Below are 27,952 nucleotides of genomic sequence, written 5' to 3' on the forward strand. Positions count from 1 at the left end.
TTATTTATAAAAATTGCATATTTGTTTGTACATGTTTAAACCGCAGTGACCTCCAAAGCACTCTCCATTTGATGCAATCCACATATCGGGACTTTTTTCCACTGCTCAAAACAGGGTTTGAACTCATCGATTTTGATGCCATTTAGCGCATCTGCCGCTTTTTGTTTCACCTCTTCCACGTGGGCAACAGTTTCCCTCTGAGGACTTTTTTCATCTGGGGAAACAAAGAAAATAGTTGCTTGGGGCGAGATTGGGTGAACAGGGGAGGACGGGATGGGGGGGCGCTTCATGCTGTTTTTGGTCAAAAACTGCTGAACACTCAGTGTAGTGTGGGCAGGTGCACACGTAAATCACCCATCTTGAAATGGGCAAATGCGTTGAAGGAGTCTTCAAAAAATTCACTGAAGCTGAATGCAGCCTCTCACAGCAGTGCCAGCTGGTGCACTGATGCAGATGGGCTCCTAGAACACTCACCTGGTGGGGAAGCCTGTGCTACAAGGGGCCTGCCCTCCAAAAAATAATTCATTTTCTGGGAGGTCCCCCCTGGTATCTGACCTTTTATCTGTGATTGGTATTTCACATTAAAGTTTTAATTATTCAGGCATTTCTCGGCTTTCGTGTTTGAATTGTCAACCTACTTTAGTGACTATTGTATTTCCTTTTTGAAGTCTTACTCTGTGAAGTGAGAGTAGGGCCCCGCCATTTCATTGTTCAGCCCCTACTGCACCACCTCAGCTTTAAGAAAATGCGTGGTTAAGAACTGACACGAGGCAGGACTTGTTCCAGTGCTGACTCCACCATTCCCAGCTGTGACTCATGCTAGGCAAATCAGAACAACTGTCCTGGAGCCAGGTTTTCCTATCTGCAAACTGGGGGTACAAATTGTCATAAGAACTAAATGGGAGAATATCTATAAATCACCTGTAATAGGGCCGGGGGCCACACTGGCGATCAATATATGGTAACAGTACACATGAGCACATATTATCTGTCTTATGTCATAATTGGACATCGTTACTGGGAGCTGTGTTGGCTCCCTGGGATAATGATTTTCTACCCAGAGAGGAACAAGGTGGGAAGTGAAATGTGTGTACACACACATACACCCATATATATAGACCATGCACACATACATACAATTTTATTAGATGTTTAGTACTTCGGAATTCAGAGCTTTTCTTTGGAATGCCTAGGCTAGATTTTCTCCAAAAGAAATATAAGAAGGCCCAGACCTTTCAGGCCTTAAACCAAACCAGAGGTTAGTAATCCAGCATGAGAAACACATAACTTGGAATAGGGTTTCTCAGGACAATTTTAAGTATCAGACAAAGATCAGAGTCTGAATTTATTTAACGTTTGAAAAGTAGGGACTTTTTTTTCATCTCTGAAAGTGGTCTATATTATTGCAATGGCCAATTTTGAAGAATTTTAGTATCTGAATGATTCCTAGGCATATGAAGCCTAAAATGCATTTTGGTTTTTGACTGTAAGGGCTTTCAACACAAATTGCCTCTGGGGGCCTCCTGGTCACGTGCACACCGTCTCCTGACAGGCTTCGGCTGAGAGTGCAGCCTCGCCCCACCGGGTCCGCGCGCCAAGACTTAGTATTAACCTGCTGTGATGTACATGATGACTTACTGGGGTTGAGCAAAATATCCAGATATGATCACAGAAACTTAACCATAAAATCTAGGTTCACCTGAAAATATATATTTTTTTTTTCTAAAGGGAAAAAGATAACCTATTTGAAACAGTACTACTGGAACTTGAATTTGGATGGACAGTTCCATACTTAAAAACCTAGGGGACTGATCACAAATGAGGGATACAGGGAGTGAAAGAAAATGACAACTGCTTACAGATTTTTGGCAGCATTTACAGGAGGGCCCTTCTCCTTGTGCACAACAACTGTTCTAACAGCTGTTTCTTCCTTTTTTCTTTCTTCCCTCTCCCTCCTGAAAATCCTTCTATCAGGTTTTTGAGTCATGATGCAAGAATCTGGGCCTGAGACAAAAAGTAACGGGTCAGCCATCCAGAATGGGTCCAGCAGCAGCAGCCACTTAGTAGAGTGTGGCAGTCTTCGGGAAGGGCGGTCCAACGGGGAGGCACCGGCGGCGGATGTGGGGCCGGCAGATCTGGCCCACGTGCAGCAGCAGCAGCAGGTAATGTGCTCTAGAGTCTGGCCGCAGAGGGTGGCGGGAGCCAATTCCACTGCTTCATTCGACACTTGACCACGGTGAATATTTTATGTTCGCCTGACTCTCTGACTGGAAGCAGCATCATTTCAGCCAACAGTGTGCTAGGGTCCTAACAACTGACAAAAGAGATGAATTATCAAGCCCTTGGGAGTGCCAAATCTTGGAAACCCCACTTGGGGCATGGTTGTTGAGGCTGTGATTGACAGGACCCCTCTCAACTCCCTCCCAGCCCCAAATGTGTCAGCATAAAGTTTATTTGGGATAAAATTAACCTTTGGGAAGCGATACACAATGCTTTAATTTAAAAAAATGGGTAACCGACTTGTTAAGCCTTATGAACAAGGCAACAAAATACAGAATAAGAGAGAAAAGAAAAATAAGGGCTTATACGAGAGAAAAGATTAAGTGAATAAAAGTAGAAAAAATGGAAATACAGGCAAAATTAGGTAAAAACAGGTGAAACAGCAATAACAAAGGTATCAGTGTAAGAACTCGCTGCCTGCTACCTGTAAGAATTTAGTGGTAGGAGAGACATCTACATATGTTTCTTGCATATATTTGGTTGTTGGGCTGTGGCTAAACTCTATTAATGTTGTATATTAATCTCTGATATCTCCACAATATGCACATAAATTGGGACATAATTGTTCCCGTTGTATCCTTTTGGGGGGTAAAGTACTTTCGAACGGTGAACCAGAAAATGGTATTGTGTAGCTATAAAGAGTTGACAAAAATTCAAATAAGTAAATAGCATTTGCCTGAAGACAGGCACTGTTTTTCCAGCCTCTCTTGGAATCAGGACATATTATTAGTTTTTGTTAATGATAATGGATGGTTTTTGTTCCATGTTAGTCCTCGATTCGAGTGTGTGACACGTAGTTATGGTGACACTAGGAGAAGGTGGAGAGAAGGGTGATGCATCTTTGGGCCTTTCTGAAAGAAACGGAAACCGTCAGGGGCTGAAGGGAGAGAGCGGCAAACTTTCTATCAAACATTTCCCTGGAATCTACATCAGAGAAACAAAGAGAACCCCTTCTTATATTAGGGATATAGCCTTTGGCAGGCTCTAACGCATATTCTATTTTTCTCCTTGCTAAAAAATTTTTTAAATGTAAGGACTCACTAGATTGTTGGTCTTTTAGAAATTGGTAGAACTCACAGGACACAATAGAACCTGTCAGAGAAAGAAAAAGAAACTAAGAGACAAGATAAAGTTAATCCAGAGGACTTTACGTGACTCGATCTCTTTCCTTGGCACCCCAGTCCCATCAGTGCTGCACCTGGAATGTACAATGTTTGTTGTGATGTAAACGTTGTGCGTTCAAATTAACCCAGATGACCTAATTCTAAACAATAAGGTTGTCAGCCAAACCTATGAGTAAGCGGTGGAAGGGTATCCATGTATCTGTACATGTATTTGTTAATGTAGTGTTTGTAGATGTTTGTGGCTTATATTGAGAATAAGTGGTTGGCGTTTTGGACTGCCATTTGCTATGCCCATACCATACAGAGGCCAAGGTCAACTGCTTCTTTATGGAGTAGCTGAGGTGCGGCTATTGACCAATGGGGTGGAGAACCCCAAGTAATTAGTCTTTAGAGGACATTAATTAAATAAGTGCAATTAACTACTTCTGAATTTTACTTGAAGCACTTAGAATCATTCACTGTCTTAAAGTAGTAAGTCAGCCAAACACTTTACATATATATCACACACATGCACGCACACCTCACAACATCAGTGACAGACGGACCTCACACAGGAAGTTATGAAAGTGCACTTCCAGCACCTGCCTTAAAAAGCAGCAGCAGCATAATTAGTTACTCGCATCTTGCCTTTTTATTTTGGTTGTGACTACTTTGGAAAATATATCAAATAAAGGTCAATACCTTTAGATTCTACTTAAAACTCTTTTTAACATTTTTATAACAGTTCTGTTTCAATATATTTGTCATTGGTGTGTTTTAGGAAGAAAGAAAGCAGTTGCAGCTATCGTTGTGGCTAAAACGTCACATATTGTGGCTGGCAGGCCTTTTTGGTCTTTTAAAATAAAATACTGACAGCTGTTTGACTCCCCTTTTAACAGGTTGTTTGGGGAAGAGAAAATCTGTAGATGAAATAAGAAAAAAACTTCAGGATTCATAAAGTTTCACAGGACTGGAGTTATTAGAGTTTTCTTCCAGACTGAAAACTGCAACAATTAAACATTTTGTAGAAATCTGAGCGTCAGTGTGATGGACTGGGGTTATTTTCATCATTTTTATTCTACAGGTTTTTACTTGAAGTGAGAATACCAGCAGTGAGAAAATCACAGCCATGCTGAATTCATTACTGCGGTAGTCACACAAAACCACGGATAAAATTTCAATAACTGCAGGCCACAGTTGAGTAAACAGTTGCACTGAAATTTAATTCCTGTTGACTTTTCCCCCATTCCTCGCCAGGGGCACATTCTGATTCTGTAGTACAAAGACAACAGGGGTTAGAGCTTTGATTAATGTAGGACAGTGGAAGAGAATTAGAACTGTAAAATACGTTAGAAGTCCATGGAACAAAAAGATCTGGCTTAAAAAGGCTTGGTATAAAAATGAGTTAATTATGCTGTCTGTGAAACTGAATGGTGTAGGATTTTCCGGTTGCACCACAACAATCATTCATGATACAGGGAGAACTTTTACCTAGTGCCAGGATTGAAAATAAATAAATTCAAGTCTTTCTGTGCTTGATCCATATTATCAAAGATAATTACAAGTGATAGCAGGTGCCCTTTCAGACGGAGAGCTTTCACACAGATTCTCCACGGAGGCCAGGACTTCTCTGCCGGGCTTGGTCTGTACGTTGAGTAAATTGTGTCCAAATAGAATTCTTTTTTAAAAAATCACATAGTTGACAACCTAGAAAATGGGGGAATCTAGCTTTTCATCTTCTCTTTAAAAAAATCCTATCTGCTCCTCCTGAGCCGACATTTTCACAAGGGCAGCAATTGTTGGGAGATAAATTGCTACTTAAGTCAGGGAGCCTGCAGCCCTCCGCGTGGCCTTAGTTCCCACCCAGCAGCCTCGACTATTGGTGCCCTCCAGGCAGCGGCGGTTGGTGATTGTGGTCTGGGAGGTGCCATCATCACTCAGAAGTTACCGGCCAAGGAGAGGTCCTGCCATTAGCTGGAGGAGCCTGCTAACACACCTATGGACTGTCTTCCTTCCTCCAACTAAATGTATTGTCTCTGTAATGTTTCAACTCTACTTATATCTGGGCCATAAAGCTATTATAACAATAGTTCTCTAACAGTATAATTTGATAGAGTTTCTGAACATTTTCTTTTAGCCATTGAGTAATTCTTTACCCAGTACCATATGACTTTTTATTTCCTATTATGCCTGTCCCATTTCTGGGTCTGTAAAAGTTCTGTATTGGATACGCACTCCTCCATTATGAAGCTCAGCAACAAATACTATTACCTATTGCTACAGGTTTTTTTTTCTTGAAAGATTTTAAAATGTCCAAAGCAATTTCATAAACTGTGTGGATTAATGCATTTTAAAAGTCTTGAATTTTAGAAAGCAGGATTTTATTTCCATATTGCTGCAAATGAGAGCGTTTTCATATAAGCATATTACATGGAGCATAATGTTTAGGAGTTTTCCCATATACAGCATATGCTGCCGGGTCAATTAACAGAACGCGTACGGGAAATGTTTATTCAATAAAGATGAATCGCTGTTAAATCAAACGGCTATTTCTCAACAATACTCTATTTAATGATGGGTTTTTCTGATTTTGGGGGGTTCCCACCTGGCAGTTTCATTGTCTGGAAATCGGTGTGGGGAGAACTTTGGTCGCTGTGCTTCTGAGGTATGGCTGTCATTTTGTGTGAGGGAGGGCAGTTTAGAGATAGTCTGGGAGGAAGACATAAAAAAAAAAGAAATTATATATGGAATTTGAACATGTATTATTTAGAGAATGTGGATAAATGATGCGTTTACTTCATATAGCTTCTTTGATATTTGGCTTAAGGTGTTGAACCTTTTAGCCCAAAAGATAGTGGTACATGTTTCATGTTAATAATGTAAAAAAAAGAGAGAGACAAAATCTTGAATGACTCTTAAGGAGGTAAGAAAGATAAAAAGAATAGGGAGCTTCTGAAAAAGCATGAAAGGGAAGAAGGAGGATTCATTGGGTTGAATTCTGGCCATTGCGCCATTGGAGGAAGTAAAAGACTATCCAATACACAGGACGGAGAAGCTCAGAGAAATAGGATGAGTATGACAGGACTTAAGAAAGGTCTGGTTCTGTACATTCCAAAGGGATGAAGAGAGTAGCCAAAGAACATATATGCACATATGCACAGCCCATGGACACAGACAACAATGTGGTAAAGGCCAGGGGTGACAGAGGCTGGGGAGGGGGGGCAATGGAAGACATCTGTAATAGTTTCAACAATTAAAAAGGGGGAGCAGTGTCAGAGGAGGCCAGGAGAAGCATGAGTATATACCGACTGGGGTCCTCTGACCATGAGAAACAGAATTATAATGACTGAAACATCAGTATTTTAACATAAGTCAATATACAAAAATTTAAAAACCTTCTCTTCATTTTCAAAATGGCAGAGTAAATTCTTTATTAAATTTCTGTTACTGAAGTTACCAGTGGATATGGAGCAGAAAAAGGAGGTTGTTCTGCCAACATTTCCAACTTTAACTGCCTCTTTTGAAAACAATGCCTGGAAGAAAGAGCTTTCAGTGTTTGGCTGGGCAGTAACCCCACAGGAAAAGGTGCCAGCCCTTCGCATCTCACTCTTACCAATATTTTCTTGGGGATGCACCAAAACTCCACTGGCCATTTTTTTGTCTGGTTCTCACTCTATACTGAGGCCCAAGTGATTAGGCATGTGTCTGTGGGTGTAAGGAGTGGGTAGCAATGGCCAGTTCAGCCTTACCATTCTTTTTTTCTTTGAAAAAGATTGCTTATGACCTTTGTTGGGAATGTCCTCAAGTGGCCTTTTTCAGTGAAGCGAGCAGTGTCCCAAAGGAGGGTCTTTCGAGGCCTTTAGAAGGGTAAACATGGCCAGCATAGCTGTGTCCTAAAAGGGAAGCTTCTGAAAGGCAAGTGTTAACCAAGATGTTGTTAATATTTATTGAATGCCCTTAGGGGGCCAGGCAATGGGATAGCGGCTAGAACCTTCCTTAAAAGGTAGGAGAAATCCCAAGCTATAATTTGAAAGGAATCTCTCTGCTAAGCTACACTCTTTTTGGAGACATTATTCAACTATCATGGAAAATATTGATGGTCGAAAGTATCCTGTAGGGATCAGTGCCACAGAATGTTAGTGGAAAACAATACAAACAAATGTTTGAAACAAAACTGAGACAAGAACTCAGATAATTCTAACAAGTAATAAAAAAGCAGTCACAACAATAATGAGTTCTTGATTTTCTCAATCCCTTTTGTGGCTATTTCTGGAAAAGGCATATTTCACTCTGAATGCTAACTTAGTTCTCTACTCTATTAGCTTAGACCAGCCTTCCATCAAAACACCGTTATCAAAGATTTAAGTAACCTGTGATGTGAGCTTTGTATGAAATTCTTTCAAGTTTTGATTACTAAACAATTTTGTGTCATTAATCTCTCCATTGGAAATTAAGATGGTACAGGAAACAAAAAAGAAAAAAGAACATGTACATAAGAGGGCGTGGTAATAGAAACCCCGGTGCCACACGTCATCATGAGTGAAGTGTACCCTCCTGACTTTAAGCAAAAGCATCGCTACTTTGACAAGGTGATTGTAAGCCCTGACCTGTGAGGATAATAACAATTAAAAAATATACTTGCTATCTCTTGTCTAATCAAAAATCTCTTTTTGAACTTTTAGGAGATATGACTTTACTGATACTTTGTTGACAGATTCGCTTTGGTGGTTGCAAAGAGTTTGTTTTGCAAAACTGGCAGACTCCTATTTGTCCTCTGAAGGCAAGGAACCCACTTGCTGTTTTGCAAGTGCTTGCTTTTATTGACCACTGGTGCTGAGCAGGCAGAATTGGTATGTTTGTGTAATGCAAACCTGTAGCTGCCTGATGGGGCCCAATGTACTTTTAGGTAGTGGTGCATAGATTACTTGATATAAAGGGTTACAAGGTGATTACTTTTATGACAAAGTAGAATAGCAATATAAATGCAAGTGGTAGAAGGAGCCACAGAAAGGAAGTTTATATAGCGAATCAAACCCCATATTGTAAAGTTTCTTGTCATCATTTGGCCTTTTTTTTTTTTAAAGATTGTATTTAGTTATTTTTAGAGGGCAAGGGAGGGAGAAAGAGAGGGAGAGAAACATTGATCAGTTGCTTCTTGCACGCCCCCAACTAGGGACCTGGCCCACAGCCCAGGCATGTGCCCTGGTTGGGAGTCAAACCTGCGACCTTTTGGTGTGCAGGACGACACCCAGTCTACTGAGCCACACCAGTTAGGGCTCATCACTTGGTTTTTGAACTCAATTCTGTTGTTTTGTGATGTGTTACTTATAAGATTCCAGAGCCCTTTGCTAAATACCGTTTGATTTGGTTTAGAGAAATACAATCACATTTTTTCCCTCTCTCACATGAGAATGTGGTCAAGGGCGTTTCACATTCTGACCAGGTCTTTGTTTTGTCCCAAGTGAGCTAGTTAGTAAACATGCTACAAAACATGGGTAACTTGGTTCCCTAGCTTCAGATTGCTTGAATTCATTTATTCGTTTGTTTGTGTATGCTTTCATTTAACTAATATTTGTTGTGCATGCCTGTGTGTCAGGAAATGTGGGGACCATGCTGATGTGTGAGGTATTGGGCAAGTGTGGGAGCGGCGGGTTTTTTTGGGTGCACGGGGCTAGTGCCTAAAGAGTAACTATGGAGAGGTAAACGGTGGTTAGGGGTTTAATAGGCTCAGCTTGTGGGAGGCTCGAGTATCTAAGCCAGGAGGAGTTTCCAAGTAAAGAAGGGCCATACAAGAAGTTTAATTAAAAGGTTGGATCTGGCTTGGCTTGGAAGGAAAGAGATTCCTCAGAGATTAATAGCAGTGACAAGGGATTGCATTTGGTACAGAATTTAGTAATGGGACACTAACCTTCACCTCATTTAATTGAGGGGCACCCTGTCGGTGACCACCTGTTGTTGCTCCCTGTATTTCTTCAACTATAGTTGAATCCGTTTGTCTGCTGTAAGCCCAATAAGGGCAGGGATAGGCCTTTCTTATTCCATGATATTCCTCAACACAGAGCACAGTACTCGGTGTAGAGGAGTTCTTGGGCAGACTCTTGGTGAATGAATGACATAGCGTGGGAGAGGAAGGCCTGGATCAAAAGAGTGTTAGAAAATCGGCAGGGCCTTTTGAAATAGATGTGAAAACATGAAGGAGTGGGAGTTATGAAGGATGATTCAGGATATCCAAACTGAATGCCTCCAAAAATGGTGGCACCTTGAAACCAAAAAAGAGGAGCATTTGGAGGAGAAGAACCCGAGCTGTGTCCTTACCTGTCACTAATAGGGGTTGTTGTGACACGAGAAAAGAAAGCACAGACACAATTTGTCAATAAAGGATGGACTTATTTTGGAATGATTTTTTAAAAGGCTATTTAAAAAAGACCCCTTCTTATATCACTAAAACTCAGTATGTCGATTTTGTATGTTTATTTAGATTAAAATCATTGAGTATTTTCCATTTAGCCTTTGCCAGTTACTAATGAGTGTATCTTCCGAAAGCCACATGGGTAGTGCTGATAAACTGCTTGTGTTCCTGTTGATCAAGGAATGAACTTATCTCTTTTAGAGAATAAAACTAAGATGTTAGATCTTCGATAAAGTCTGTTTCATATTGCCACAACTTCTTAGAATGAACTTGTTTTTTAACTGAAGAGAGTGCATGTTGTGTTTCTTTCGTTGAAAAATACAATGTGTAACTATTAAATGGTTGGAGCTATTGGTACGCTCATTTCCAGGTACAGATGGAACTGCCTGGGGTGCCGAGGCCTTGTTGTGCATTCGGGTTGAGCCCTCCATAGAGGCAAATGGAACAAATGAAGCTCTGTTTTCTTTAATCCTTCTGTGAGGATTCTTCGGCATCTAAATTGATAACCCTAATGTTCTCCTTGTATGTAACTCTTTTACAGCTATAAAAGACTGATCCTCTTAGACTGTACCCAAAATAAAGTTAACTTTCTAACACAGAATCTTCTTTAGCAAAATTTGTTAAAGTAGACCATTTATCATCATACAAACATAAGTAATTGTCAGCTTCACAGTCTCTTGTTGAAAGAGGGAAAGTGTCAACTGATCTGAAATCCCTGTTTTTATCCCTGTGCCTTCCCTTGTCCCCAACTCCCTTCTCTACATATTGAAGGGAAGCTGACATGGTATCTTCTTAGTCATTCAAATCCAATATCTTTTCATCTGAAGGTTAAGTAGTGAGATATAAACTAAGAGATGATAATATCAATTTTATGTTCACTGAAGGGCACAATATACCTCTTTCTAGTAGAGGGAAAATTGTGCGTAAAATGTCTTTTGCTTTTCAACAGCAGAACCATGCTTCACAGAGCTAAAGAAAGAAAGGCTTTTGGAAAAATTTAATAAAATAATATACAACATCCTAAAATAAGGTAAAAGTGGCCTTTTATTATTGCAATTATTAATTTTTCAAGATTGCATGGTAAGAAGTAGTTCCATTTTTATAGCCTCCTGTATTGACTTTTGTATCCTCTCTGCGAACCCAGCAACCTTTAGCAAGGTTAAAGACTGGGAGAGAGTGACATAATGCACATTCCCTCCTGACTATTTTGGTCCTAATGTGTATGATAAATAATACCATGATAATATTGCTCACCTTGCCTCATTTTTTTCCTCTTGCTCATGGTATTTCCATTTCAACTCAATAGGAATTCAACATCCAAAAGGACCCCACGAAAATGGCTTTACAAACGTGTGTTTTCATTAGGATATGCTTATCTCATTAGGTTTACACTTACCTTAGAAACACAAAGTTTGTGCTGTTTTATGTGCGTATGCATGTATTTATGTAGAGACTTACTGCGTCATGAACATCTTTTAAGAGGGCAGAACACCATTCATAAGCTGAGTATGTGCTGTTCACATTTATAATTGTCAAGATTATATCCTGTAATATAGTGATTCACCATTACAGTTGTCGAGATTGAATTCTGGAAATAATTTTTAACCTCTCGCAGTCATTTACTCAGCGGCTTTGGTGCATAGGTTCTAGGTACAAAGCACTGTGTGAAGCCTGCGGACTGTACCAGGAATCGGCGGACTAAGCCAGAAGGCCAAGTCTGGCCACATCTGACCTGCTACTCATTTTTTTAATACAGGTTTTCCTGAAATACAGCCACACCACTTGTTTATTGTTGCCTATGGCTGCTTTCTTCCTGCCACAGCTGAGGCGAGTTGTTTCAACAGAAAATGTATGACTCACAAAGCCTAAGATGCTTATTACCTGGTTCTTTACAACAAAAGTTTGTTGACCCCTGGATTAGTGAATGGCAGGTGTGGTAAGATGAAGGCGCCTTCCAGAACCTTCTACTCTTTATGGTGACAAAACTGAGGGATCATCCCTCATTCTTTTCTGAATTTTCCATCAAAACAATTACTACAATTTTAGACACTGTTTTGCGTTTTCAGGAGCGGTAAACGAACTTGTAGATCCCATCACACCTGCAGAGTTTCTTCCTAATCATTTTAATCGAATGTATTTTACAGATTAAAAGCTTTGGCATCTTTGGTGGTTACAAGACTAGTCAGTTAGCCTAATGAAATGGAGGTTGGACCTGAGTGAGTCACTCAAAGAGCAGATGTCCTTGGGCCTGGTTCTTTTACCAAAGAAAATTAACATAAAATTGTAGTATATCTTATGTTCATGGTCCCATGTTGGCTAGAAGATTCAAAGAAATATACTGAATATCTATTTCCCTGCATTTATAAAATTCATAATCTAATCATGCTGAACCAAGGCATAAACATAGCATCAAATATCAAGAAAAATTTCCAAGCAAATAAAGATAAGCTGTAGAAGAAATGCATATGGCTAATCAACAGATGACTGACTTAAGCAATAAATCTTCAGTAACACAGAAAGGAAGAGTTTCTTTGTGTCTATGTTGGTAAGATTTTTAAAGACCATGGAAAAATTTAGTGAAGAGCAATGTAGTACATGCATACCTGCTGCTTTCGTGTAACCCTTTCAATGACGAGATGCTGGTATGACTTCTGATTTATGTGCATTTAGAGACTTAGGTGTAGAGACTTAGATATTAAACGTCCAAGAAATGTGTCTTTGACATTTTGGCACTTTGGATTTTGGGGTAAGAATGGGTAGATTTCTTTCATGACATGACGACAGGTGTGTGCTGAGTATAGGTCTTCTGATGCAGGTCGCCGCGTCTGTGTGGACTGGTCTCCAGGAAATGGCCCAGGCCTGTGTGTCACACACACCATTGCGGGAGTTGAGTATACGATTTCCAGAGATTAGATGCAGGCTGACAAGGCTGCTCATTTGGTTGGTGGTGTCCATATCTCACATACTTGCATATTAAATTTTAGCTCATTCAACTGCATTTATTATATAGCTAGAACAAGTGAAACCATAATGCCTAATTTTAAAATAGTTGTCAAATTTTGAAGACATTTGCTCAGCCCAGCTGTTTATGAATTGTCTTTCCTAGGAAATGCAGTGGCCTGCATTTGTGTCTGTTTTTTAAGTTTGTTATCAGCTATATCTCACAATTAGTGAAGATCTCTTTAGTCTTCGAAGTAGGTGCGTTTCTCTGGCAAATCCGTATCTTGAATCCCATCATTCTTACGTGGTTCAGGTTTATGATCCCTTCACAGATCTGACGAAATCCCAATGTCTTTTGCTCTAAAAGTGTGTGTATGTGTGTATTTGTGTAATTTTCTATTACAGCTTCATGTGCATCATGCCCCACCCCATTCCCCCAATTAAAATGCCTATATAGTTCCTACTACGGATTACTTAGATTTGCTAGCTGGTCTATCATTTTGACAAATTTTCATAGATATTTTTTATGTTTAATAAATGTTAAGTATATTGGTAACCTATCCTTAATATGGAAAAGATTTTCTCTTTTGGATCTAAATGCTTGCCAGTGTCCCTGGAATTAACCTGTGGGTTTCTTAACTGTAGCACTAACGGCCAGCTCCGAAAAAACTGTGGGAAGTAAGGCCTTCTAAAGCTCTCTGTAAAGTTCTAAGGCATTTTGTGTCTATTCAAATGTGATCGCCGTGTTTACAAACTCTTGAACTGTTCTAACGAAAGAACCCTATATGCGGGTTAGAAGATATTTGGCTAAATCAGCAAAGATTATAATAAGTGATATATATAGTACTGACTGTCCTGTGTGTGTGATGAGAGTTTAAGCTTGTGTAGCCGCCTGGGGCTAGTTGCTTGCATTGGGTATTAGAAGGTTTAGCACAGTCATACCCTTTGACTCAGGAGTACACTTTTCCTGAGAGGTGGTTTAGCATTCAGCAGGGACTCCAACTTTAAAGTGTATTGGAATCATCTGGAGGGCGTCATAAAACACAGATTGTTGGACCCACTTTCAGAGTACTCTGTTCTGTAGTAACTGGGCTGGGGCCCAATAATTTACATTTCTGATATTTTTAACCCATTCTCTGCTGCTGTTGGGAAGGTCTATAAAATCATAGACTATGGAGCCAGCCTGTTTGGCCCCAGTAATGTCTTTGCCCTCACTAATTGGGTAATTTTGCAAATCAATTAATTGCCCTGTGTGTCAGTTTATACATCCATTCAAATGGGGATACTATTAGCATTTAATTTTCTGAGTATAATGTCAAATGCTTAGAAGATTATACAACACATAGTAAATGGTCTATAAATATTAACTTATTATTTTTATCTTTATGATCACAACTATTAGGAATTTAACCTGTAGAAATAATGTGAGACATACAGACAAATTAAAACCTGAAGATGTTCATTGCAGTAGTATTTATAAGATGGAAAATAAAACAATACCCCAAATCTCTGGTGTTAGAAGAAAGGTTGAGTATAAGTTTGAGGTAATATGGGATACCCATCAAGAATCACACTCTTGTAGAACATAATATAATAATTGGTGTAGGGGAAAACCCTGAAAAAGCCTGTAAAAATGTTTATTTTGGAGTATGTCAATGGGATTGTGTTTCATTTTGTATACTTTACATTTTTCTGTATATTCTAAGATTTCTACAATGACATTCATTGCCTTTATAATTAAAATAAGTATTATTATTATTAATGTAATTCACATTCACACTGTTTGGAAACTTTTATGAGATGCATATAAATGGCAAACAATACCAACTTCTAGATGCTCCCACCATCAAATTTGACAACCACTGACCATCACTATCTAATATCATCCATTTATGACACAATCAATATTTTGTCAATAAAGATAGTAAAAGTGGAAAAATGCACTTGTTTTCTTTAGATTTTTCTCCACTGCTCCCCATTCCAAGTTTCTTCCTTGTGTGGATTTGATCTTGCTTGGTTTTGACAATCATGTATAGATACTTATTTCACTGCCTAGAAGCTAGAAAAGGAAGGAGGAACATTCCATCAAGACACATTGGAACCCTACTGACAAAGATTTTAAATCCCCATGTACAGCATTAAGGAAGTTGGGCAAGTTATGCTGATCTCTCTGAGCCTTACTTTTCACATCTGTAAATGGGGGAACCGAGAGAACTCCCACAGAAAGTTTGTGTGGTGAGCACATTAACTGATACACGGAAAGGCCTTAGCACAGTGGTCAGTCCTTTAACATGTGCACTGTAGGACCCTGTAATTGTTCTTTTTGTTTAAATTGATTTTTAGAGAGAGAGAGGAAAGGAGAGAGAGAGACATTGATCTATTGTTCCAATTATTTATACATGCGTTGGTTCAAAACCACAACCTTGGCATGTCGGGATGATGATCTAACAAACTGAGCTACCTGGCCAAGGTCGACACTGTTACTGTTCTCTCTCCTCATCTTTTGAGGACAGGGAAAAGGTGTGTGGCTGAAGTCTTAGAGACCCAAAGCTAGAAGCCAGGAGAGACCCAAGTTATGTTCCATTCCTTAGCCTGATTCACCCACTTTATATTCTGATCCAGTCACCTGAGATCATGGTAGACATTCACCTGGGAGACCTCCCAGGAGAACCCTCAGCCTGGACTACAGGAATTCTTGTCTTCCTTCACTGAGATGATTGATTGAGATAAGCACTCAGCCTGGCTTGACAACCCAACTCTTCTTTGAGAAGCTGACCTCTACATGAAAACTGCAAAGAATCAGTTCTTTTAGGCAATTAGCGCTCAATTTACCATTTGAGAACAGAAAACACGTCTTAATGAATACAGAATTTCTCCTCTTTACCTACTAGCAGCATTACTGAAGGGGCCCCACACACAAATGTTTTAAATTTAGAGGCAGAGTAAGGACACAGTTTGCCTTCAGAATCTGAATTGAATCAGGGTTTTATTTCAGATAAAATCTTTGGGGCTCATAACTTAAAAAACACAACTTTTACTGGCATTACGCAATTTGCTATGGGTCATTTAGCAAAATGTTTGTGTATGTAAGCTCAGGTTCTTCTTTCAAGAAAAAAGGAGAGGTGGAGGGTGGGGATTGGATTTTGCTAAAATCCAGGTGGCATTTCAGTTTATATTTAATTTTAATTGGAAATCAAAAACAGGCTGGGGAGAAAAAAACTACCATGTTTTCTTTACTAAGAGTATCCATTGGGAGGGGGGCAGACATTGCCAGCCAAATTTTAAGAAGCAGCTTTTTTATTGGCATGTCTATTTTTTTCTGGCAAACTTCTTGTGCCTGCATTTTCTTTTTTAAAATCTAAGTTTTTACACATGGCAATGATTCTTATGTTCCAATGTTCTTTGCTGCCCTCCCTCTGTAATTTCCATGGGATTAATACCTAGAATCAGGTTAGCAAATAATCATATACACCACATAACCAGCATCTTCCCTAAGCTGTTGTCTGGCAAATCCCCCCTTTAGATCCAGTCTGAAGATAACATTTAATTCTTGTAAAGGCTGAGAAGTTTCTCAAAAATTAGGGAGAAAGAGGTGGCTTTTTTTAAAACCCAGAATTTTCGAGTTCCTCTAATTTGTGAGTACAACTAGCTATAGGTGCATTTTATGAAACTCCCACGAAATACTGGCACAATTAGGGCTGCTATACATGCTGGAAGAGGTGCCTACAGATACCTCTGTGCCGACACAGGGTGAGAGAGATCTGTAGTATGGGCTCTGTGTAAGGTGGGGTGTCAGTCAGATGGGTTCTCAACTGAAACTTACTTTTGGCATTTCTACTACTCAACTAATGACATGTTCATTATAGAAAGATTAGAAGATGCAGCTAAGAAAGCAGAAAAAAAACTATACTGCTCAAAATACCATTTTACAGAGATAACAACTGTTGACATTCTTTATCCTTTTTTTAAAAATCATGCCATCACATTTTTGCCTATCTCAATTTCTATTCCTACCATGGGACTTCACAGGTTAAAAAAAAATCTAGCAGTAATTTTATAAGTGGGAATTGTTATGGTTAATTCTCATATACGGTGGTTCATAGTTTCATCTTAATTTTAATTTCATGTTTTGTTTTTCTAGCTTTAGGGTAAATATTGTGTACTTTGTTTCAACTATCACAGGCTATGGTCTAGTTAATTCTGCTCTAATTTTACCCCTTCACATTCTCCAGTCTTTGCCAGGGGATTCAGTATTTGGGTACATTTCTTAGAAATTACTTTTAGGAAGAAACATTCTGCACAGTATTATATTAGGTAATCCACCCATTTTCAATAAAGAAATGCATTTCTTCTCTTTATCAAAAATTGTAAGCCTTCTTATTGTCACAGATTTTTATAGGTTTGAAGTTACTAATACCATTGTTAGTGATACCAATAGAAAATTTACTGAAGGCTTCCTTTCTCCTAGTCATGTGCTCAGCACTGTCGCACGGGTTAGTGCAGTTTGTCGTCACAAGCACTCGATGAGCGAAGTACTCTTAAAATTCCTGTTCTTCACAGGAAGAAACTTAATTAGCTGCCCAAGTTCACAGAGCTTACAACTGGACGAGCCTGGCTTCTAACCCCCACCCACCGGATCCCGCAGCGCAGCTCTTCCTCACAGCACCCAGGGCTCTCTCCCAGTGTGGTGATGAGGTCATGTGAGCGAAGGGGTTCCTCCCGTTTCCTGGACATCAGGACCCTCAAACGTTCTCATTCAGAACTCTTCCATTTTAACCCACCTTTTCTTGCTGAGTCCCGTCAGAAAGTGCCAAACGACAGGAGCTTTTCAGTTTCCACCCTTTCTTATTTTCAGGTTGAACCCTTGATTTTTAACAAATGTGCTCAAGTTTACCTTAAGCAGCTGTGTTCTGCTGTATGCGTTTGTTTCTTTTCGCTTCAAAGGGACGGTCCTACCTCACTACTGTGGCCTGAATCCTTCTAATGAACACCTAAGCCTGGCACACCCAGGCAGAAATTAGCCCCATTCCTTCCATTTCAAAAACACTTCAATTGGAAGGCCTTTGTTTGACTCCAGAAGTGACAGAAATTCGGCCGTGCTGGTGGTGAAGTTTCCTCCAGTGTGCTCAGACAGTAAATCTGCGTGGTTCAGGTCTGGAACATTTGAGCCATGATACCAATATGGAAAACTTTTCAGATTGCTGTCTTCTTAAGTAGTCAGAGGGGATGGAGTGTTTGCTTTTGAGAAATGGGAAAGCTCTGTTTATTAGTAAGTCTGCTCTTAATAAGCTGCAGACTGTGGTGATTGCAATAGGTATTTAATAGACAACCTAAAAGCAGCCATTTGGGGCTGGACGCGTTTCCCTTTATTATTCTTGTGCTGGGTACATGGAGTTAGAAGACTACACACTTTCTCCAGGTGCCCCCACAGCTGTCACAGATGGGCAAGAGGGGGAAATACCTCTGTGTTTTCTTAGTGTGATGTAACTGGCTCCAGCCCTTTTCCCAATCAACAAAAAATGTATTTGGATAAAATATTTCCGGTATCTGTGTTTCTTGAAGAAAGTATTCACCTAGCTTCACCGATTAATGAGTTAGCCCTTTAGAAGTTGCCACAATTATTTTCCTTGTTTTAAAATCTAGAAAAGTAGGTTATTTTCCTTTGAGAGTGATTAGCTCTGTCGACAAAATGTCCTTTGCTCCCCACGTTGTATTTGTGCTAATGTTCCCATGCCTCGCCTGCTGTGCTCACACCAACGTCACTCTAGTCAACGCAGAACAATTACTTAGCACAATAAATAAAAGATAGTACTCACAAAGATGTCTGATATGGCACTTACAGTGGGAGTTTTAAAGATTCATAAGGTATAAGGCAAACTATGTACATTTCCCTAGCAGCAAAGCATGTATGTTTCCAGTCTGGGAAATAGTCTTAACTTTCCTGGCTGATTTTGGAAGTCAGCCGATTACACGCAGTCCTTGCTTTAACCAGCAAATCAGATAACCTGTTAGTTGGTCACTGTTCTGAACTAACACAAAAGCCCAGATACCAAGATACCACAGTGCACCATTTTTGATCTAGCTTTCCCTCTCTCACCTTTAAAAACAAACTGACAGGTCTGCTTTTGACAAGAACGGTAGAGCAAGCTGAAAATCGTTTTTTGAAAGAAGGTCAATATGAAAATTTCCCACCTTTTTGTTGCTGTTTAAGAGGCAAGGAATCTCAGTTTCTTAAAGGTGTCACCATGGCCACATCTGTGTGGTCATTGCAAAAGAGACATACTTGGTGGGCTGGAAGAAAATCCGGCTGTTTTAATTCCCAGCGCGAGGAGCTACTTAAAAGCCCGCAGTAGGCCCCATGTGGCCTGGTCACGGTACCGGCTCACCACTCTTCGCCATAAGGTTTCTTAGAATCTCTCCTAACAGATATTCCTTATGTTTAAATAATAGGTCATTCCTACCCCTAGTTGTAGATACTGAGCTCTTTCAGAATACTGAGCTCTTTCAGATACTGAGCTCCTGTGAGATGATAAAGTAATTTTATTTGGTCCCTTAAAACATATTACCAGTCCCCTCTTAAATGTGACTGTCGTCTCCCATGTCCTCGATTCTCCCCCACCCCTTAATCTCTACCCCAAATATGTGTTTGCTCTTATTTTCCTTTCTCTGTAGGGTTGTAGAAATTTTAAAATTCTTTGCGTGACCTAGCCTCACGATTTATGGAAGAAGAAAGTAAGCTCAGACATATTGAAGGCTTTGTCCTTCGATTAACATTTGCATGGACATCCCTGTTGTGTTTAGAAAGTCTTCTGGGGTATGTTGTGGGACCTTCCCTGACATGTCAGGATGGATGAAGTCAGAAGCTTCATTCCTGAGGTTACCAACACCATTCAGAATTATGTTTGACGCACAGGGCACATCTGTGTGACTGTGTACATGCACATCTGTTTTTAAATTTTTGTTATCAATTCTTGGCAAGTTCTTATTTTTTTTCACTGTAATCTCTCCACAGCATGGCTCAGTAAACTTTACATTTACTTTAAATGGTAAACTTTGTTGGCTTTTCTGTCTGTCACAAATGCTCTGTGTGAACACAGATAATACATAAATGGACATGGCTGTGTTCCAATAAAACTTTACTTACAGAAATAGTGTAACAGTGGAAAATTGCAACAGTGGGAAATTGTAACCCACCCCACCATTCTTTTGACACTGTTTCTTTAAGTGCTGACTCTATTATGCAGCTTGTAGATGAACAACACGTTTGTATAAGAATCCTAGGAATTAACTTCAAAAGATACAGAGTCTGACCTTCAGGCGTCCCAGCTCCGGGAGATTTGCTGACCTTCTACTACAGAGCCAGGATGACATGAAGCCAGGATGACTAAACCAGGATGATGCACACCGGACCCTCAGTTGCCTTATCGGAACAGACTGTGCTCATCTGCATGTAGAGAACTTTTAAACCCCTTCCTTTTATCTCTTTGTTCTGTTCCCCTCTCCCTCCTTATAAAAACCTTTGCCTCCACTGAGAGGTGGACATGGGCTTTGTGACATGAGCCCCCATCTTCCAGATGGCCAGTATCTGCAAATAAACCACTTTTCTTTAGATCAGCCCCTGTGTCTCGAGTATTGGCCTTGTAGTGGCAGGCAGCCTGACCTGGGTTGGGTTATAGTAGCAGGGGGTTGGGTTGAACCTTTGCGCAGTTGTTTATCAACCCCTGCCCTAGATGGTACAGAGATGGTGGCTCAAGGAAATTTTTTCTGTGTAGCAAGTGGTAAAGTTTCTCTGTTAGTCACACCATGTCTTAAGATTTATGACTTATTTTTTCACTTTCTTCCTAAAAAACCCAAAAAACTCCTCTCATTTCCATCCTTTCTACCAGGGTCTACTTCCCAATTCCCATTCCTTAAAGCTTCAGTTACTGTGGTTATACTGGCTACTGCAGGCCCATATGTTCTTAAATGCTCTGAGGAAAGAACCTAAGACTTTCCAGAACATGCCAGCAGTCCCTTGTGAGATGACTTCAGTCCTCATGGCTGTGTGACATTGTTATGGAACTTGTCAGAGTTAACCTCTGTAAGGTCTTCCTAGACAAACATAGTCCTCATGGACTGGCCTGCCTTTACTGCACCCCCACTCTCATTTACCTTTCATTGACTTCTGCTTGCAATGGATAGCCTTTTGACTTGGGGTCTGGTTTTGTCCTTCCGTGTAGAATGTGTAGTTTTACTAACAGCATAATAGCTAATATGTTACATCAAAAGATAATTCTGACTTTTTTTATATTTGCAGTGGTTTTTTATGTAGAACAAAAGCGTGCCCCCCCCCCCCAAAAAAAACATAGAGACTTTCTTGTGAGGGATGCACTTTCTATTCTTGAAATCCTGTAAATGGAGACAGGTTTGTTGGGTAGTGGGTTTGAGGGGGCAAGAGGATGGAGATTTTGTGGTTGAGACAGCAAAACTGAAGTGTCTTCCTGACGTGGTCATCTGTAAGCAGTGTCCGCAGCGCTGCGGCTGAGACAAGACAAATTCACGTGGACTACCAAGTCCTGTGGAGGAAAAGGGACAGCACAGCCACTCTCTCAAGGGGAGAGCGCCTGGACCCTTGCCTTGACAGGCTGTTATTGGGCTTGATTTGCCTAGGAATACAGGACCTATATGTAAAGCTCATCAATCATTGTCAGGCAGAAATGATCAAATAATAGATTACACTCAAAGAACTATGAGGGCTTATTTAGAGTCAGGGTCAGATAGCTAAAGGGCCATAAAACTTTGGGGAAACAAGCTCATTTCAGGCGTGGACCCTTATCATTTAAATTGAGCAAAGCAGGTTTCACGGGATTTTATGCATTCTTTCTCAGGCCTGATCTCCCTAGGGAACTTGCCCTTTCCAGCAGCCACCTCCGACATTGTTTCAGGCTTAAGGAGGGGCAGTAAGGCATCCAAGAGATTAGGAGACTTCTTGCAGACAGAATGAGGACTCAGGCTATGTCAAAGCCTAGGGACAAGGGTCCTTCACCTCCATTTTCTATAGCCCCTCAAGTCCTTCCCTGAGGGCCTCTTCGCGACCGTGCCTGTCTTAGGTCGTCCCTCCTTTGAGGCATCTTACCTGTCATTGGCTAACCGGTCATGCACCCGGGGCCAAGCAGCATGAGGTAAAAAGAGGGCAGAGGTGGCACGCCTGCTAGGAAAGATAAGCTTTGTCTCCTGAGTGGCTTATGGTCCCAAGGTCTTTCTACTCAGCCCTAGCCACGAGGGGTTACAGTTTCTGAAACCAGGCAGGGCGGTTCCCAACATCTTCCTGTCTGATTGTGCCCTCTCCTGGGGCCACTCAAGCTCTGTGCCTGGGGTTTTGGTCCCTGGAGATTTCCACTTAGTAATTATGCTTATAAAAGTGTTCAAAAAAGGAGGCATACATATATTTTCCAAGGTTTTAGTTTATATTTTTTCTATAGCGTTATCAGAAACTTTTTGTTTTTTTTTTTTAAAAAAGGCACTGTAGCCCTGGCTGGTGTGGCTCAGTGCATTGAGTGCTGACCTGTGAACCAGAGGGTTGCTGGTTCAATTCCCAGTCAGGGCACATGCTTGGGTTGTGGATCAGGTCCCCGTAGGGGGTGTGTGAGAGGCAACCACACATTGATGTTTCTCTCCCTTTCTTTCTCCCTCCATCCCCCTCTCTAAAAATAAATAAATAAAATCTTTAAAAAAATAAAAATAAAAAAGGCACTGTATGTGTGTTTTCTGTTCTTCTTTTTTTTTTTTTAAAAAGGGACCACCAGCCAAGATGGAGGAGTTGGTAGGTACACTGTACCTCCTCACACAACCAAAGAAAGGACGACAACAACAAATTTAAAAACAAAAAACAACCAGAACTGACAGAATGTCGAATTGTATGGAAGCCCAACAACCAAGGAGTTAAAGAAGAAACATTCATCCAGACCAGTAGGAGGGATAGAGACGGGCAGCTGGATGGAAAGGACTCTTGGCAAGGAGGTGGCTGGTGGACTGGGTGGTCCCACATTTGCATGTGGATAAACTGGAGGAACACCGGGGGAGCGAGACAGACCACACAACCCAGGGTATCAGCGCGTGGAAATAAAGCCTCAAAACCTCTGACTGAAAAACCCTGTGGGGGTTGAGGCAGCAGTGGGAGAAACTCCAGCCTCTCAGCAGAGTTCATTGGAGAGACCCACAAGGTCCTAGAATGTACACAAACCCACCCACCTGGGAATCACCACCAAACAGGCCCCATTTGCTTGTGGATATTGGAGGAAGTGACTGAAAGTCTCGGAGAGATAAGCATGAGTCATTGTTCCCTCTTGGACCCCTCTCCCACATACAGCGCCACAATGCAGTGACATGGGTTGCCTCTCCCTGGCCAGTACCTAAGGCTCCACCCCTTACTTCATAACAGGTATGCTGAGGGAAAAAAAAAAAAAAAAAAAGCCCAAATAAAAGAAAAGATCAAAGCTCCAGCAAAAATACAACTAAATAATGAAGAGATAGCCAATTTATCTGATGCACAGTTCAAAACACTGGTAATCAGGAAGCTCACAGAAATGGTTGAGTATGGTCGCAAAATAGAGGAAAAAGTAAAGGCTATGCAAAGTGAAATACAGGAAAATGTACAGGGAACCAACAGTGATGGGAAGGAAACTGGGACTCAGATCAATGGTTTGGACCAGAAGGAAGAAAAAAACATTCAACCAGAATAGAATGAAGAAACAAGAATTCAAAAAAATGAGGAGAGGCTTAGGAACCTTTGGGACAACTTTTAAACATTCCAACATCCAAATATAGGGGTGCCAGAAGGAGAAGAGGAATGGCAAGAAATTGAAAACTTACCTGAAAAAATAATGAAGGAGAACTTCCCCAATCTGGGAAAGGAAATAGACTTCCAGGAAGCCCAGAGAGTCCCAAATAAGTTGGACACAAGGAAGCATACACCAAGGCACATCATAATTACATTACCCAATATTAAAGATAAGGAGAGAATCTTAAAAGCAGCAAGAAAAAAGGAAAGAGTCACCTACAAAGGAGTTCCCATAAGACTATCAGCTGATTTCTCAAAAGAAACCTTACAGGCAAGAAGAGATTGGAAAGAAGTATTCCAAGTCATGAAAGGCAAGGACCTACATCCAAGATTACTGTATCCAGCAAAGCTATCATTTAGAATGGAAGGGCAGATAAAGTGCTTTCTGGATAAGGTCAAGTTAAAGGACTTCATTATCACCAAGCCGTTATTATAGGCACTTATCTAAGAAAAAGAAGAAGATCAAAACCAGGAACAGTAAAATGACAGCAAACTCACAACTATCAACAACCAAACTTAAAAAAACAAAAAGAAACTAAGCAAAAAGCTAGAACAGGAACAGAATCAGAGAAATGGAGATCACATGGTGGTTATCAGCGGGGAAGGGCAAGTTAGCGAATGGGGGAAGAGGTACGAGGAGTAAGTAGCATAAATGGCAGGTATAAAATAGGGAGGGTAAGAATAGTATATGAAATGTAGAAGCCAAAGAACTTATATGTACAACCCATGGACATGAACTAAGGGGGCTAGGGGAATGCGGGTGGGAGGAGGGTTCCAGGACAGGGGGAAATAAAGGCAGGGAAATGGGACAACTGTAATAGTATAATCAATAAAATTCATTTAAAATAATAAAGGAAGACCAACCTAGAAACTTCCTAGAAACAAAAGCTGGATTGTCCATGATTAATAAGCAAGGAGGCTACCTGAGATTTGGCAGCAAGGATAACAGGTTGGGTTGTTACTTATCAAAGGAATATTTGCTGTTGGCCTTAGTATAATAATGTTAATGAGATGATTAGGTGGTGGAGATTTTCAATAAATAATTGATAAGGATTAGAAAGTGCCTTTTCTGCAAATAAATTTCAGAATAATTAATATTCATGGATTCTGTTTGTCAACAGAAAAAAATGGAAATGAAGATGGGCCCCATCACCAGAACACTGGCTCTGAAGGGCATCTGAAGATGAGACTAGGGCCAGAGAAAGCTGGTGGCCAAGCCGTGGCCCGGACCCCAGCCCTGTGCCTGTTGGTGCAGCTTCCTACGTTTCACATACACACCTCCCAGTGTCTGTTTTCCCCTAGAAACCCTGACATTCAGGTTTCTGATAGATTGTTGGTTCTAAGGTACGAGGACAGAAGCAGTGAGAGAGAAGGCAACTTGCTAATGCAAAAGAAGTGTATGAGAGTCACTTTTATTTCTTATTTATAATCTGCGTGCACACTCTGGATGATAGATGACACCACTCATTCAGTTTTTAACTTCAAAGCAGAGGACAGGCCTGGATGACAGAGCCGGGAGTGGTATACAAGGTACCAACAACAAGAGGGAAAAAAATGTGTATTTACGGGATCACATTTGTTAGCACACTGTCTTCAGATATTGTTCCCCCAGGAACAGCAAGACTGTGTGCAGTGTGAGCAGTGATTTAACATCTGAGAACGGTACTTAAAGAGTTTCTGTCTGGCAGTAATGTGATGAAGGCTTCTGAAGGGGACCTGGGGACTTCATTTCTTCTATTTATCTGTATGTCTCTCCAGTTTTGGTCAGAGGTAATCGCACGTTTAACCCCTCAAATAGCTTTAACCCTCGAGGTATCAACTTTTTACCTGTGTGAAATGTGCTTTTATTCCAACAAAGACAGACTTTGGAATTTCCTTGCCAAAAATCATTTAAATAAAAAAAATGTTTGTGTGTGTATGAGAGAGAGAGAGAGAGAGGCAGGGGTGTTGGGGAGAGTAGATGGATGGATGGAAATATGTTATAACAGCATTTAAGGATTCAATTTAGGTAAAGAAGCATGTCCTACCTTCCTTGTTGGGAGGAAAAGCAGTTAAAATACAACTATTAAGAAGAATGAAAACTTTTAAAAGAATAAAAGAAAAGAAAGAAGGACAAAAAAATAACTGTTTTCATTTTGATTGCATCCTGGCTTGAGCTCAGAAAGAGAAGGTACCCTAGATCCAGAGAAGCTGTGGATGGACCCTAAATTAAGAGTATAAATTTTTCATTTGCCCCAGCAATATGGTTTTCTCGATTAGGGGTCATTCTGAGAGATCTGCTTAACAGCTTATGTGAAAGAAATATTAACACAAATTGTGTAATTACATCGAAGTCCCAAATTTCCCAAATTTGCAAACAGTTTTCAGCTAAGAACACACCCACAGTAAAACATCCTATAGTCAGAGGAAGCACACTCGAAGGCAACCATGAGACTAGATCTGAGTGACTTTCACAGTTTATTTTCATGGTATTTAAATTATGATACCAGTGGGTATTTTTAATTAGTGTGCACTTGTCTACAGAAGCCATGTTGGCAAATTCGATTCATTCATACGGTAGTCACTGTAAAAGAGGCCCACAGCCTGTGGAAATTCAAATTAAAAGTTTCTGCAAGCTGCTGTCGACATGACCATATCTCATTAACTTTAAAAATGGAGATTATTTGCCTGAAAGCTTGATTTGACTAGCAGTAATCAAATATTAGGCTCAACCAAGTGGGGGGGTACCATTGTTGTGATATATACCGCAAAGTGTTTTTGCAGTTCACTTTAAATAGCAGTATAAAATTTTTGTTTTGACAAAAGGAATAAGAAAGAGAAACATAGACATATGGCCTCAACAGTATTATTAGGATAGTTTTATTTTAGATTAAGACTCATTATTTATGAAGTTTGCCGAACACAAATATGATTGTGCTAATTACCAATTCTCCTCTGTCTAAGGAGGCAGCTTTGTGATCTGGAATGGCTTTCCCCTGCTTGATCAAAGTTTCGGTATTGGAAAGGGGGCCTGTCTCATGATTCACTTTCGATTTTCCAATTGGTTAATTGGCATGAACCTGAAATTTATATATTGGTTTCATCTCATTGTTTAAACTAAATGTGATGATGAAGGTTGCAAAATTGTGCATAAAATAAACCAAAATAGAAGAGTTCTTTTCACATCTGTTTTCTAAATAGCTTGCTATTTGAATTAGTATCTGATCAAATCTCTTCTGGCCAGTCATTAAGGAGTCTAATGTTGAACACCTGAAGTTACTTAAATCTAGTAGATGTGATCGCATTTTCAATCTTGTTTTATATTTCCCCATGCATACGTGTAAACTGTAAAATGAAGATGCACTTTGGGGGGAAAAGGAAAGAAAGAAGGTATAGTTAAACAAAAGATAAAAGATAGTCTTACGCCTTTTTATGTCTGTGGACTCAGAACATGTTCTGCATTTTACTAAAGGAACATGAGGCTAGAATGTAAGTAACTGGTTTTTGCATTAGGCTCTCCCTGGAGGTAGCAGAAAAATATCATGTCCCTGCATGAAATGCGAATGTGAAATCTACCAGAAAGAAATATTTATGACCATTTTATGCTTGATTAGGCTTGGTTGACATCTGTTAGAAGACAGGGTCTGGACAAAGAGAGAGATGCTCGGGGGCAAATGTTAACAGAGTTGTTCAGAGGAGGCAAGGGCAGGGGCGTCCATTTACTGCCAGGCGAAACACAGGAGCAATTGTGTTAGCAAGAGTGCGGCTGACGAGAATCCACTGTGATGGAGACGCTAGAATGAGTCGATGAAATAGTCAAATATAGCTGTTGATAGTGACTGCAGTGCCCCGTATCTAGGGGAAACCATGATCTAGTAACTTCCAGAGAGCCAGCACCTTAATAAAATTACAGGAATGTGACTCAGGTATAAAAGGAGATCGCCCTCACTTTTTAAGGAAGTTTTACATTCTCCTGCCAGGTGGACTTAGCCGTACCAGGAAACACGGCAATATTTCTCACAGAAAGGAGAATTAATTAAATCACACACCTGCCTCTGAATACTTACAACCCAAGTTTCCTTTCCTATCACAAGTATTCCCTGTAAAAAAAGAAAAAAGAAAAAAGAAAAGAAAAGAAAATAATATTGTGGGCCTCTCAGTGGAATGGAAGCACTTCATCACTTTAAGCAGTACAAATGTTTGCCCAAAAAAGAAACGAAAGTTTTCCAACACTGGCAAACATTTTATCAATTGTTAAACATTTCAGTGTTAAAGTATGTGCTGTTTGTCTGAAGAAACGGCTCTACCAAGAGTGGAGGTATGAGCAGTTATTTCATTCTGGTTTTTTTCCCAGCTTCTTTTCCTGTAAATTTTCTCTGTCTGGAATGCTGATGGGAACTGTGATTTTGTTTTTGTTTGCAG

The 27,952-nt window shown here is 40.3% G+C and overlaps 1 protein-coding gene across 15 annotated transcripts in view; it reads left to right on the plus strand.

The window, feature by feature from the left end:
* The window catches only part of FOXP1 (forkhead box P1), a 629,322-nt gene that overhangs the window by 396,806 nt on the left and 204,564 nt on the right, over window positions 1-27,952 (plus strand). For 14 of the 15 annotated variants that reach the window (XM_053930432.1, XM_071222259.1, XM_045192423.3 and 11 more), the window contains one exon: window positions 1,975-2,162. In XM_053930432.1, the coding sequence (XP_053786407.1) occupies window positions 1,986-2,162 (177 nt within the window). In that variant the 5' untranslated portion in view covers window positions 1,975-1,985. Of the gene's footprint in view, window positions 1-1,972; window positions 2,163-27,952 lie in introns of all 15 variants that reach the window. The other variant, XM_053930430.2, reaches the window with a different exon arrangement.

Source organism: Desmodus rotundus, chromosome 8 (assembly GCF_022682495.2).
Source record: "Desmodus rotundus isolate HL8 chromosome 8, HLdesRot8A.1, whole genome shotgun sequence".
NCBI lineage: Eukaryota > Metazoa > Chordata > Mammalia > Chiroptera > Phyllostomidae > Desmodus > Desmodus rotundus.